The following is a 14,334-nucleotide window of genomic DNA, read 5'->3' on the forward strand; positions in this document are numbered from 1 at the left end:
TCATTTGGCTGCAGTGTTTTATTCGATGATGCCTCTCTCCCCCAGTATAAGTGACGCTGCTTAGGAAAAGCCTCATGGCTCCTGTGTCTCCGCTCCGATACCTGCCGCACTCACAGCGCCCCTGACGCCAGACGGTGCTGCAGCTCCAGCCAGCTGTCCTACCAGGGAACTCAGTCCCGACACTACCTGAGGTCTCCAGGTCAAGGGCTCAGCCCCACCCTTCAGATGCCAGTCAATCACCAGTGGCAGGTCCCCAGGTTACCCACAACCTCTGTCCGACTTGTTACAAACCGATTGTCCCCGCCCCCGACTCGGCCTCCGTTAATTTGCTGGAAGGGCTCACAGAGCTCGGGGGGAGCCCTCCTCAGGTTTCCTGGTTTGTCCCGGAGGAGAGGACACAGATGAACAGCCGGATGAAGAGGCACAGGGGGCGAGGCCCAGAAGGGTCCCAGGCGCGGGAGATTCTGTCCCCGTGGAGTTGGGGTGCCACCTTCCTGGCACGTAGGTGTGTTCCCCGACCTGGAAGCTCTCTGAACCCCACGCTGTTGGGATTTTACGGAGGTTTCATCACAGAGGCATGAGTGATGGTTAACTCAGTCTCCAGCCCTCTTTCCTTCCCGAGAATGGGGCGGGGCTGGAAGCTCCGAGCTTCTAATCACGGCTTGGTCGTTGTGGTGACCAGGAGCCACCCAGAAGCCCCCCTGGAGTCGCCTCATGAGAACAAAGGACGCCCCTGTCACCCAGGAAACTCCAGGGGGTTTAGGGACCGTGTGTCAGGTACAGGGTCAGAGACGTAGTGTTAGAACAGAAGATGCTCCCAGCGGCCTCGTCAGGACGTTCCGAGGGCTTCAGGAGCCTCGTGCCAGGAACGGGGGGCAGAGACCAATATGGACATTTTCTGTTATCTCACAAATACTATGATAAATATTTTGAGGATAAATTATTTGTTTATGATTTTTCCTTGAGATTCATTTCCCCTGTAGATTAAACTGACTAGGTTAGAAGCAATGGTGTTTAATACACTCCTGCCGGTGTACGCGCCCAGCGACCATAAAAGGGCTTGAGGGTTCATCCTTCCCTTTGCCCTTCCTCACGGGCTGAGTAGTGTGCTGGTGTTTCTGTTTCACTCAAGTTACCCGTCGTTCTTGCTTTGCCCAAGAACTCCCCTTGGAAGGGACCACTGTTTGCAGACGTTAGAGTCCCCAGCCCTGGACCTGGGGGATGTGGGTGCCACAGGGCTGCCCGGCGTGGAGCCCCGACCTGTGAGTCCAGGGGGCCCCTGGCGCTCAGTAGGCACAGCTCACAGCAGACGTGGGCCTGCACCACACTCCCGGGGACCGTGATTTCTCACTTCTCTTTTCCAGTTCTCTTGCCCACTTAGCTCAAAAATATTTACTTTTAGTCCAGTAATGAAACAAAAGGCAAGAGGATGATGGCTTGTAAGTGTAAGACTAGTATTAATGAATAACATGTCAGAAAAATAGAAAACAGTGTGCTTTCAAGTGACATGCGCGCTAATGGGTGGGGGGAGAAGCGAGACCCCCATCATGCAACGTTTCCAAAAACTCAGCCTCCCCTCCAGGTGCCTAACACCTTTTCCGCTGCTTAACGTAAGGCCATTGAGAGCATCTTTCATACACGTCCCATGCACCTCTCGGAGAACTCCCTTTTGTTAGTTTCCTCAAAATTCTTCAACCACAGTAGGCTTCCTTTTAGAAGGTTACAAAAAAGGAACCCTCATAAAAAAGAACCAAAACTTTTTGCTTTCTTAGAAAGCAGGTTAAATCCAGTAGTTCCAAGTCACCTGCAGCACGAGAACTTGTGTGACTTCAGTCACGTGGAGTTTCCAGTTGCAACGCCCTGGACGCCGTCTGGGCCCCTGGTCTGAGCTGGTGTGACTCGGGCCTGAGCTGGTTTGAGAAACGAGACGTGGCCAGCAAGGCTTCTTCCTAGTCGTGGGCAACGCAGGGCAGGAACTGAAGTCCCCATGAAGCTACTTCCCCGTTTGTAACATGACTGTAATTCACAGTGGTTCTGTGTGGCCAGCGAACCCACAAGTCCGCAGCAGTAAGGCTGGGAAGGCTGACAGCGAGAGAGGGTGTAACCGCAGAGCTCCAGGGAGAGCTTCTGTTCCAGACAGATAAGACTGCACTATTAATCAGTTAATCTGGGCGTTGTCTGTTCTTAACTACTAGAGAAAAGTTTAGGACCAAGATAGAAACATTAAGAAAGCTCACAATGACCACGAGCCCAACTGCCTAAGACCAGTCTCCTCTTGCCTTTTCGTTTCTCCAGCTAGAGCCAGGGAAAGGTGCCCCATTCATTTTCTTTTTTTCTTGTAACTTTTACCTTGTCAAATCCACTTTTTAAAGGTTAGTTTATATAAAATACACATACCATTTTAGGTGTACAGTTTGATGAATTTTGACAAACGTAGTGTGAGAGGAAAATCAAACTGGCACCAGTGTTGCCGAGAGAGCCTCTAACTGGACCAGAGGCCGCTGAGGAAGTGGGGTTTGTACGCATCTCAGTCTGGATGGAATCGGAATTCTGACCACTTATCGTCTTGACGCAGGCGTCCGGAACATCTGCACAACGTTCCAGAAACTCAAGACACTTATCGGACCCCTGGCCTAATTAACTTGTGACAGCCTCTCCCTTACAGACAGGTATCTCCTTTCTTGTGTCAGAGTCGATCATAACTCTTGCCGGACTTTAACAACCTCACGGGGCCTTCCCTGGCGGGCCCAGCGGGTGAGACTCCGCGCTCCCGGTGCAGGGCTCACGGGTTTGATCCCTGGTCGGGGAGCTGGATCCTGCATGCAGGCGGCAACTAAGAGTCCGCAGGCCGCAAGGAAGACCCGGCGCAGCCTAAATAAATAAATAAACAAATATTTTTAATATGGTTAGGATGGTGAATTAACAAACACAAGCTCATGGCGTTCGCCTTTGTAAACCCCCGACGCTTTCTCTTCTATTGAACACTCTTTCAGCTTTACCCAAATCTGCGTTTCCCAAGTTGAAATTCTCGAAGATCCCAAAGAAGCTCTTTCTTATATGCAGCCTTCTGCGTTTTCTTAGTCAACAGCAAACACCCACGAAACCACCACCCCAATCAAGGGAGAAAACATCGTCTTCAATCCCAAAGGGCCCCTCGTGCCGCTCTGTGCTTCTCCCCCATCCCTAGCCCCAGGCAGCCGCGGATCTGGTCGCTACAGGTTAGTTTTTCATGTTACAGAATTTCACACAGATGGAACGGCATGGTATATACTTCTTTGTATCTGGATTCATCCATGCCGTGTGAACCGCTAGTTCATGCCTTTGCATTGCTGATAGCAGCTTGTTCCAGTGTGGCTCTGCCACACCTGTTTACCCATTCACCTGTTGAAGGACTTTTGGTTACTTCCAGTATTTTGGTGGTTACAAATAAAGCTGCTATAAATACTCAACACCAAATCGTGGTGTGGACAGATGCTTTCATTTCTCTTGGGTAGATAGCTAGGAGTGGGATGTCTGGGTCATATGGAAGGTGCATGTTTAGCTTTAAAAGGAAACTGTCAAACGCTTTTCCAAAGTGGTTGTACCATTGTAAGTTCCCCCCAACAGTAGCTCCACATCCTGGCCAATACTTGGTATCATTAGTCTTTTACATTTAAAAAATGACGGTAGCTGTCTAATGGTGTCTCATTGTGATTGTAATTTGCATTTTCTTGATGACTGTCGAGGTCGAAGATCTTTTCCTGTGCCTAATAATTCATGTATCTTCTTCGGGTAAGTGTTCGAACTTTGTCCTATTTTTAAAAATAGGTGACTAGTTTTCTTGTTATTGAATTCTAAGTGTTTTTATATATTTTGGATACAGATACTCTGATGTATTGTAAATATTTTTCACCATTATGTGGCTTGCCTTTCTATTTCTTAATAGTACCTTTTAAAAAGCCAACTTTAAATTTAATGAAAATCCCGTTTATTGGTATTTTTTATGCTTCATACTTTTTCTATCCTAAGAAATCTTTGCATATCCCAACACCATAAAGATTTTTCTCCTGTGGTTTTTTTCTTTTTTTCTAGAAAGTATATGGTTTTAGCTTCTACAACTAGGCCTATGATCAAATTAAATTTAAATTTTGCAGATGGTGTGAGATAAGAGTCAATGTTCATTCCTCCCCCTGCCCCAATACGGATAGCTATTTGATGAAAAGACTTTTCTTAACCTATTAAATTACCTTGACATCTTTGTCAAAAATAAGTTGGCCCCAAATAAGTGGATATATTGTGATGCTCCCTGTTCCATTCAGTTGATGTACATGTCCATCATTTCACCAATACCATAATGTATTCATTACTGTAGCCTTATAGTAAGTCTTGAAAGTCTTGAAAGCTAAAGTTCTCCAACTGTTCTTGTAAAGACTGCTTTGGCTTTTTGGATTTCCATAGGCATTTTAGACTCAGCGGATCATTTTTCTATAAAGTAAAAAGCCTGCTGGAATTTTGGTGGGCATTGGAGAAAACCAACCTCTTAACAATATTGGGTCTTGGGACTTCCCTGGGGGTCCAGTGGTAAAGAATCCAATGCAGGGGATGCGGGTTCGATCCCTGGTCAGGGAACTAAGATCCCCCATACTGCAGGGCAACTAAGCCCGTGTGCCACAACTACTGAGCTCAGCTACCTCAACGAGAAAGCCCGTGTGCTCTGGAGCCCGCACACCTCAACTAGAGAGAGAAAAACCCACACGCCACAACTAGGGAGAAGCCCGCATGCCGCGATAAAAGATTCCTCGTGCCTCAATGAAGATCCCGCGTGCCGCAACTAAGACCCGATGCAGCCCCCCAAAATAAAATAAATTTAAAACAAACAAAAATAGACAAAAAACAACCCCCATATTGGGTCTTCCAATGACATGCTGTTGTTCTCCATTTATTTTGGAGTTCTTTAAATTTTTTTCAGCAATGCTTGATAGTTTTGTGTGTTCATCTTTTTGTATAGTTTGTAGTTTATCCCCAGGTATTTCACACATTTCTGGATACTATTTCAAATGGAATTATACTTTAAAATTTTATTTTCCAATTGTTTGTTGCTAGAATGTAGAAATACATTCGATCTTTGTTTAGTGACCTTGCATCTTCTGACCATGCTAAACTGGCTTATTCTAGTAGCATTTTTTGTAGATGTTTTCATATGTTCTACCTATATGATAACGTCATGTGTAAATAAAGACTATTTTAGGGCTTCCCTGGTGGCGCAGCGGTTGAGAGTCCGGCTGCCGATGCAGGGGACACGGGTTCGCGCCCCGGTCTGGGAAAATCCCACATGCCGCAGAGCGGCTGGGCCCGTGAGCCATGGCCGCTGAGCCTGCGCGTCCGGAGCCTGTGCTCCGCAACGGGAGAGGCCACAGCAGTGAGAGGCCCGCGTACTGCAAACAAAAAAAATAAATAAAATAAAAAATAAAGACTATTTTACTTCTTCACTCTTATCTATACGCCTTTCACTTCTTGTTTTATTGCAGTGGCTAAGATCTTCAACACAATACTGAATAAAGGTTGCCTTGTCCCAGCCTTAGGGGGAAAGCTTTCAGTCTGTTACTCTTAAGCATAATGTTAGCTTAAATCTTATGTATATGTCCTTTCTCATGTTACGGAAGTTCCCTTCTATTCCCAGTTTTCTGAGAGTTGTTTTTAAAATCTACGAGTGTTGGGACTCCCCTGGTGGTCCAGTGGTTAAGACTCCATGCTCCCAATGCAGGGCCTGGGTTCAATCCCTGGTCAGGAAACTAGATCCTGCATGCTGCTACTAAAGATCCCACACGTGGCAATGAAGATCCCTCGTGCCGCAAATAAGACCTGGAGCAGCCAAATAAATAAGTATTAAAAAAAAATAAAATCAACCAGTGTTGAATTTCATCAAAATCTTCTTAATCTATTGAGATGATTACGTTTTTCTTTTCTTTCTTTTCTTTTTTAGATTTTCAAATGATAAACCAACCTTGCATTCTTGAGGAAAACTTCACTTGGTTTTGGTATATTATTGATTCTATATATTGGTGTATTCAAATTGCTAATATTTGGTTAAGGGACATTGGTCGGTGTTGTGATATTTTTGTCTTATCTTTTAATCGGGGTAATGCTGGACTCATAATTTTAGTTGTGAACTATTCCCTCCTGTTTCTGAAAGACCGTGTAAGGTTTTTATTTTGTTTCCTCTTGTGTCCATTTTGATAATTTGGAAATTTTGTGGAATTTGACCATGTGATCTAAGTTATAGAATTTATTGGCATAAACTGATTCATAATATTCTCTGTAGGATCTGTTGTCATGTCCTTTCATTCCTAATATGGATAATTTTTGTTTCATTTTTTTTTTTTTTTTTTTGTGGTACGCAGGCCTCTCACTGTTGTGGCCTCTCCCGCTGCGGAGCACAGGCTCCGGACGCGCAGGCTCAGCGGCCATGGCTCACGGGCCCAGCCGCTCCGCAGCATGTGGGATCTTCCCGGACCGGGGCACGAACCTGCGTCCCCTGCGTCGGCAGGCGGACTCTCAACCACTGCGCCACCAGGGAAGCCCCGGTTATTTATTTAAAAGTGTGTTATTTATGTTATCGATTTATATTAGAATTATTGGATTATTTATTTAGAAGTGTATTGCTTAATCTCCATTTAGTCATTTACCAATTATCTTTGTTACATTTCTACTTTAATTTCATTGTGATCTAGGCCACATTCTGTATAGTTTCAGCCCTTTAAAGTGCAGTGAGACTTGTTTTATGACACATCACATGCTTACCTTGGTTAGAGTCCCCACGAACTGGGAAGAGCGTTGTTGAGTGTACTATTCTGTAATTATCCACGAGGTCAGGTCGGTTGATAATGTTTCACGTCCTTCCTGTTTTTCTGTCTACTTATCAGCTACTGAGAGCGCTGAAATCTCCGACTGCAATCATGGATTTGTCTGCTGCTTCTAATTGCTCTTTTCAGCCATCAGTTTTTGCTTCATTTATTTGGAAGCTCTGTTATAGAGGTCTGTACATTTAGGGTTGGCTCTGATGAGTACCTCTTTTATCTTTATGAAATGCCCTCTACCTCTGCAAATACTCCCTGTCGTGAAGTCCACTAGATGCTAATATAGCCACACAGCTTTCTGTGTGTAATTTCCTATGATTAGTTTTCATGCTAAAGCTTTTTTCATCTTTTACTTTAGACCCGTCTGTGTCTTTATGTGTAAAACGACTTTCTTGTAGATGACGTATACCTACCTGGGTCTTAATTTTCTATCCAGTCTGAAAGTCTTTGCCTTTTAGTTGGAGTGTTTCGATCATTTTATTTCTGTTCTTTATTCCCGTTCCCCCACGTTCCTGCCCCCCTTTTCCTGCTCCGCAACGGTTTAACCCCTTTGGGCAGGTTTAAGATTTATACCGAATCAGAACAGGCCCCCGTTTGTCACATGTGCTGGCCTGTGGCACTGTCTTAAGTACCCTTGTATTAACTCAGAACAATCCCACAGCTAAGGAGCATCATTATCTTCTTTTAAAAGATAAGAAAACCAAGGTTTAGAGAGTGTAATTTTCTTAAGGGCACCCAGATGGCGACAGAGCCAGGCTCTGACCCCTGGGCCACCTGACCGTGAAGCTCCAGCCCTAACCCTTTCTGTCTGCCAGCCCAGGGGCCTCCAAGGTGTGAGAAGCTGACAGCATGTCTGCTCTAAGATGCAGCGCCATCTCCGTTTACAGAGCAGTCGACCTTGATTCTTAGGGACCCGTAAAAACCTTCTCAGCTTTTTATGTCGCTGCTTCACGTTTATCTACATCTGCACCTCCCATTCTATGCTGTCCTCCTGTCTTTGTAAGAACACACAGGTGCACACACAGACACACAAATCACACGCACCCCAGCAACCAAGAGAATGTGGGGCATCCTGTGCTGGGGACCGGGGGGCAGAGAACCCCCAACCCCTGATCCTCGAGGGGATCTGAGAAGCCAAAGCTCGCGGCTGGTGTGAGAGGACTAAGGATGGTTTTCACGTAACGTTGTTGGAAAGTAATAGAGAACACCTCACAGCGACTCTGTGGGGCTCACAAAGGAGGAAGTGGTTACTGTCTGGCTCTTTACAGGAAAGGTTTACAGCCCTGCCCTAGACGTGCGGAAAGAGAAAAGAACTTCAAAAATTTGAATTAGTGCCCTCAGAACTTCAAGAACATACTGTAGCCATAAAAACAAAACAAAGCAACAGTCTCCTATTAAAATTGGGGGTAACCAGGAAACAGGAAGTGACAGACTGATCTAGAGGCCACTGCGCTGGGGAAGAACTGACCAGAAACAGAAATGGAAAGTTTACGGCGGGGCAGGGAGGGGAGGGGGCTGTGGGTTTCCATTCAAGATCGTCTGGCCTATTTTCGTCACAAAATTCCTCTTAAAGAAAGTGAGAGCTGGAGGATCAGAGCGGAAGATGCCCTGTGGAAGTGAGTGGAGAAAGGACAGAGGGAGTCACTAGTCTTCTGAAGAGGGAGTTTCACTGGGTCCTGTCAGGACAAATGAAAATGGGCCCCATGTCACAATATTGTGAAATACGAAAACCTGGGACTAGATTTCAAACATTCTGTGGAAAAAAACCAAACAAACCAGGTTAGTTACACAACGGCAGCCAACTTCAGAGCTGGAAATCAGAGGCTGGGGAGCGAGTCCTTCCGAGTTCTGGGCCAGGACGTGAACCTAGAACTTCATTTATTTATTTATTTGGCTGTGTCGGGTCTTAGTTGTGGCATGCGGGATCTTTCACCGCGGCGCGCCAGCTCGGTAGTTGCGGCGCGAGGGCTTCGTTGCCCCGCGTGGCTTGCGGGATCTTAGTTCCCCGACCAGGGATCGAACCCGCGTCCCCTGCATCGGAAGGCGGATTCTTTACCACTGGACCGCCAGCGAAGTCCCGAACCTAGAACTTCATATGCAGCCAAACTACTAACACGAAGGCAAAGTAAGTCAGACAAGCAAGGATTCAGAACGTTCTCCTCCTGTGCCTTTCTGCCGAGGAAGTCATGTGAGGATCACTTTAGTAAAAACGCATCAGGAAAATAAGTGAAATGAAGGCTGGGGGCTGGGGAGCAGGGGACGCCAGCCACGCCGCCGGTCGGAAGGCATCAGGTTCTGAGGAAAAGGTCTTTGAGAAGAAACTGGATTCGTGCAGAGTTTAATAAGAAAACTGCAGATCGTAGTGATAAGACAAAGGTTTGTGTGGGTTTTTTTGTCAATAGCATTAAAAATTGCTATATTTTTACTTAAAATTTTTATTTTAAAATGTCCAGGGAAGACAAAAAGCTGGACCAGAGTCCAAATATAAAGCAAGTTAAAATATGACATGAACTTTGAGCGTTTGATGGCGTTTGGAAGAAGAGAGCTTATTCATCCCTGTGCTCAGACTCTGAGCGGCCCGGGTACAGAATCACACTTCACTCCGGGGTTCCAGGGTGAGTTAACAGATGATCGTAAATGCCTTTTGCGAGTTTGCAACGTTTAGACAAAACATGCAAAGTTTAATATGTATAAATATATAAACATGATATGACAAGAGCTGTCAGAAACTGGAAGGGGGAGGAATCATGGGGAAGAATATGGGCCTTCATTTCCTCATTTTCATACTAGACGCTCTTGAGAAAAGTTGAGCCAGGTACATGGAGGCTGGAATGTGTGACTTACTATGAAGGAACTGAAGAGGACACAACTGACTAGAGGAGGAAGAGGGGCGAGGGGCGCTGGGCCTCCTCTGGGTGGGCTGACCACGCCCTCCACGGTAGGGGCAGGATGCTATGGGTGTGGTATGCGGGGCCATTTTGTTTTTCTTAACAATTTGGATGAATTTTATTTACAAACTTTTTGTTTTGACAAATATTCAAGCAGTACAGTATGCAATGAACAGTTTCCCTTGGCCCTGGAAGTCCACCGTGAGGGGACAGCTGTGTGCTGTTGTGCACCCGCGCGCACGCACACATACACACACGCGTGCACGGGGTGGTGCTCTGCCCCCCACCGTGGCCACACCTCTCCCTCCCATGCGACATCCGCTCCATCAGCGTCTGGATCTCACTCTGGGGAAGGCCTGGGGGACCCAGCGTCACACACGTTTGGACGGACACCACCTAAGTCCTGTCCAAGGACATTCAGGATTTTTTCTATGCGTGCTGTTCTGGTGCCAGGCTTCCCTCCCCACGAGCGGCAGGACATCAAAAGGGATGTGGACTTTGGTGGGTCAAGGGTACGGGCATTTTCGAACATTCGAACAATGTGCTTGTCAGTTTAGCTGAGGGACCACTGTTCCACGCTGCAACTGAGGGGTCACGTCCCGAGGGTCCACGGGTCTGAGCCCGGCGCTCCGCATCCTACCCTGATGGCCCGGTCCCCCCAGCCCTCTCTGCTGACCCGTCGACCCTCCGTCTCTTGATGGGCAGGTTCCACTTCCAGGCGAGAGCTGGACCAGGGTCGACCTCATCAGAGGGTCACCCCCGACCCCAGGGAGGGAACGGGGGGACAGGGTGTTGGGCAGCAGAGCTCCTGCCTGGCCTAACAGCTCGCCCACCCTGTCACCGGGCACGGCTCCCTGGGGCCTGAGGCAGGGGGCATGGCCGCCCTGGCATCACAACCACTCGCTGCTTCTTCTGACCCACCGCTCTGTCTTCCAGCTCTGATCCTACCTCAGCCCCTCCCGCCCCCAGCCCAGCCCCAGCCCCAGCAAGCGCCCTTCCCGACCCACCACCTCCTGGGCCAGGGACCACGGCGCCCCTCACCCCCAGCTGCTCTGGGCTCAGACTGAGAGCACAGCCGAGAGCACAGCCACGGCCGGCTGGCTGGCAGTTCTGTGCACACGAAATGCTCAGCACTGCCTTATTCTGACCCCCAAATTTGCCAGTTTTTATTTAAAAACGTTCCCACCCCACCCCCCGATTTTTTAGAATGTCAATTATCTTTGTCTTTTAACAAAGGGATCTTAATTCGTATTAGACTTTTTGCCACTCCAAAAAAGACGCATCTCAAGTTTTTTTTCTTCTATTTAGTTTCATTTCTTGGACCCTTGGCGACACGCCTGTCCCCAGCCCCGCCCCGCTGCAGCCCCGCAGGCGCGGTTTCCGCACGGACCGCTCTGCCCCGACGCTGCCCTGCGTCAGGAGAGGTCTGAAACAACGCTCCACTCCTCCTGCCTGTTTCTTTCCCGCTGTTACTGTAGAGTCACCGGGTCTGTTTTAAAGGGGACGTTTGACACCGTCCCACGCTGCCCCGACCTCCTGCCTGAGGCTCAGGGCTTCCCCGTGAAAGTCCTCAAAGCATCTCACCTTCTTCCTTCCAATTTAGTAGCTTTTCGCCTACGTCTCTTTTCCTTTTCAATCATTCCTCGACTGCCAGTTTCCCACGCTGACCTTTAACTGTAATGACACGTGAGTGACGTGACCCTGAAGGAAGCGCACAGGTGAAACACAGTGAGGCCAGGGCGGGGGGGCCGGGGGCTGACGTCTGCCACGCTGAAGGGTGAGGAGGAACGTGTTGTTTGCGCCACAGTTGCATTAATGTAATTTTAAGGCCAATTAAACTAATTTTATTCAGGGTAAGTCTACATTCAGTTACAATGTCAACAATCAAGAGATAATGAACTTAAAGTCTAAGAAGTAGAATCTATCTGGTCTCTTATCAACCACCTGTTACTGAACTCACAAATGAAACTTTACAAATATAGAAATAAGGATGATACTTAAAGAGTGAGGATTTTCATATGGAAACCCATAAGATGTCATATTTTAAACACGCATGTTTCAAAAAGGGAGAATCTTTTAATAATTTAGCACAAAAATCAAATTATATAAACTTGGTATATTCCAGAAAATATTGCTTTCAACACTTACACCATGATCAAAATTCCTTTGGTAGCTTTGAATCAAAATGTAGCCTGCTATTGTGTAAAATATAAGCGCTTTTAAATGCTCTCAGCGAAGTGTCTGTTGTAGGTGCCACACGAACGTCACCGTCCGCCGCGCAGCCGAGGCTGCGCGCACACAGCAATGCAAGCAGGTGCCGCCGAGGTCACCCCTGCTCACAACGTCAAGTCTCCTCCGAAACGTTTACAGTGGTTACAGCAGAGGACAGCCACCCTGCCCAGGGCCGTGAAAACAAAACCAAACTTTATTGTCGCAATCGTACAAACACTGCAATTAGAAAAAATCAAACAGCAGTTCCCCAATGCAGAGAACGGGGCTGCTAGACTCAATCTTAGAACGGCAAACACACACACACTGCCCCCCTCTAAACCCTCAAACAGAAAATCCACAAGGGACGCAGTGGAAGTAAAAGTGAAGGCGCTGACGGGCTCGCGGCATCACACACGTCGGACGTGGTGTCCTCCTGGTGCGTCAGAGGTCTCGCCAAGGAGCCCCATCCTGAAAGCCACTCCTCAGAGGTTAACCCTTGTTGAAAGACCTGGAACAGATGCTACTATCCAGGCTGCATAATCGACCAGCCAGCTTTAACAGTGACTGTTTCTTCCTAATGTTCACCAGTAAGGGTTCTTGTTTTGGGTCTAAGAGCTTGTGTCCCTGCAGCTACAGAAGGGCAGCACGGAGGGTCTCACACACACACACCGAACATGAGCTTCTGCCACAAGAACACAGCTTACAAAGGAGCCTCTTTTAAGAAACCAGGATCTGCTTGTCCGACCTCAGAGTCACTCTGCAGAGCCATGGAACCATCCAAACGCCTAACAGAACAGGAGGAAGAACTGGAGGGAAGGTACACAAGCCACCTGCAAATCCTTGAGCCTGTGAAGGAGGAGCCAAGGACCCCCTTTCCTGCTAGTCCCAAAGCAGCCATGCTGCTGAGTACCAGAAAGTCCTGGAAACAGCACAGAAGTGTTTCTGCCCTAAAGATACATTCTAGTGTCTCATGGGAGGAGCCGCCACGAGCCTCAGGCCACGTAGCGGTACTGGTTGGGACTGTCCTGGTCTCTCTCCATGTAGTCTCTGTCTATGAGAGATTCGATTCTCTTTTTCAAATCTCCAGGCTGGAAAAGAAGAACAAAAGCCCCAATTATAGTGGCGTTAAAGTTACAACCATAGGGGAATATAAGATACCACGCTCGAAGCACGGGATTACAGTTATGTGCATATACCACGTATCAGCACACCCATCTACAAAGAACTGTTTATAATCAGAAGCCAATTATAAAACGCTAGACCAAAACTGCCTGCTTCCAAAGACAATGCTAACGTCACATCGTGAGCAAAGCGCTTCCATCCGTGTGGAGGCGTCCGAGCAGGGCTGCCCGTTGGGGGTGTGAGGCTGTGAACGGTGAGCACGGCACCGGGGTCGCAGGCACCGAGGTCGCTGCCCGGGGTGTGTCCTTCCTTCGTGAGGACAATGCCCGATGCCGCCTGCCATCACCGTGTGCTACTTACACATGCTCCACGTGGGCAGTGCCCCTGGGAAGGGGACGCACCAGGCACGCCTGCATTTGGAGGCGTGTCTGCGCGGTCGCCTCCGAGCCCGAGTGGACCCTCCACCCCAAGTGATGGGCCGATACCAGCACCTGTTGGAGCAGAGCTGGCGCTTCTGCAGCCTCTGTTGAACCGCCGGGTCCCTCCTGTACAGGGGCAGGGACTCCGGCCCCACGGGGTGCAGAGCATGGCGGGGCACAGGACTCCCTGGGGACAGGAGGGCCCACTGGCCCGTCCAGTGTCCGTCCACTACCCGGTCCGCCCGGGCTGGACGGCACGGCCTCAGAGAACTTCTGCCCAGGCACACGGGTGGTCCTGGGACGCCTGCCGGAAGGCTTTAGGGCAGACGTCCTCGGGCAGAGGCAACGTGACAACAGCGGGAGGAGAGAGAGCCGGGCCCTAGCGTCCCTCCAGCGGTGACCGGGGGCAGATGGAGCCCCACTCTCACACACACATGGAGATTTCTGTAGTGTGTGACCAGCTATAACGGAGGACAGATGGTCCGATGCTAAAGGTCGTGAGACTCGTATGCGCTTTGCCAAGGGTGCAACGGGTGCTGCGACTTAAGCTGACACCCACTCACCTTGACGGGAAACTTCAGCTGATTATACAATTCGGAAACGAGCAGGTTGTGGCCCAGCGTCTTTCTCATCTTCATTATCCTGACGATGGCGGCGTCGATCTGGTACTGCCGGTCCTGGAACACGCGCTCTGTGGTGCTGGCCTGCTCTTCAACCTGCACGGGAGAAGCCGGAGCGAGAGTGTATTTCAGTGCTGATTATCTCCGACTGTGGAGTCTGATAAGCTTCTGCTGAAAGAAAGGCCACACTGCGGGTGGATCCTGTCCTGTGCTGCAGTTTTGTTCTAGTGAAACTGTT

General features: G+C 48.6%; 1 protein-coding gene across 2 annotated transcripts in view; it reads right to left on the reverse strand.

Annotated features, from left to right (window-relative positions):
* Positions 1 to 11,552: 11,552 nt before the first annotated feature.
* CUL4A (cullin 4A) overlaps positions 11,553 to 14,334 on the reverse strand; it is a 46,657-nt gene continuing 43,875 nt past the window's right edge. For both annotated transcript variants that reach the window (XM_033435002.2, XM_049701274.1), the window contains 2 exons: positions 14,040 to 14,192; positions 11,553 to 13,023 (listed from right to left, as the gene is read on the reverse strand). In XM_033435002.2, the coding sequence (XP_033290893.1) occupies positions 12,928 to 13,023; positions 14,040 to 14,192 (249 nt within the window). In that variant the 3' untranslated portion in view covers positions 11,553 to 12,927. The remainder of the gene's footprint in view (positions 13,024 to 14,039; positions 14,193 to 14,334) is intronic.

Source organism: Orcinus orca, chromosome 18 (genome assembly GCF_937001465.1).
Source record: "Orcinus orca chromosome 18, mOrcOrc1.1, whole genome shotgun sequence".
Classification (NCBI taxonomy): Eukaryota; Metazoa; Chordata; class Mammalia; order Artiodactyla; family Delphinidae; genus Orcinus; species Orcinus orca.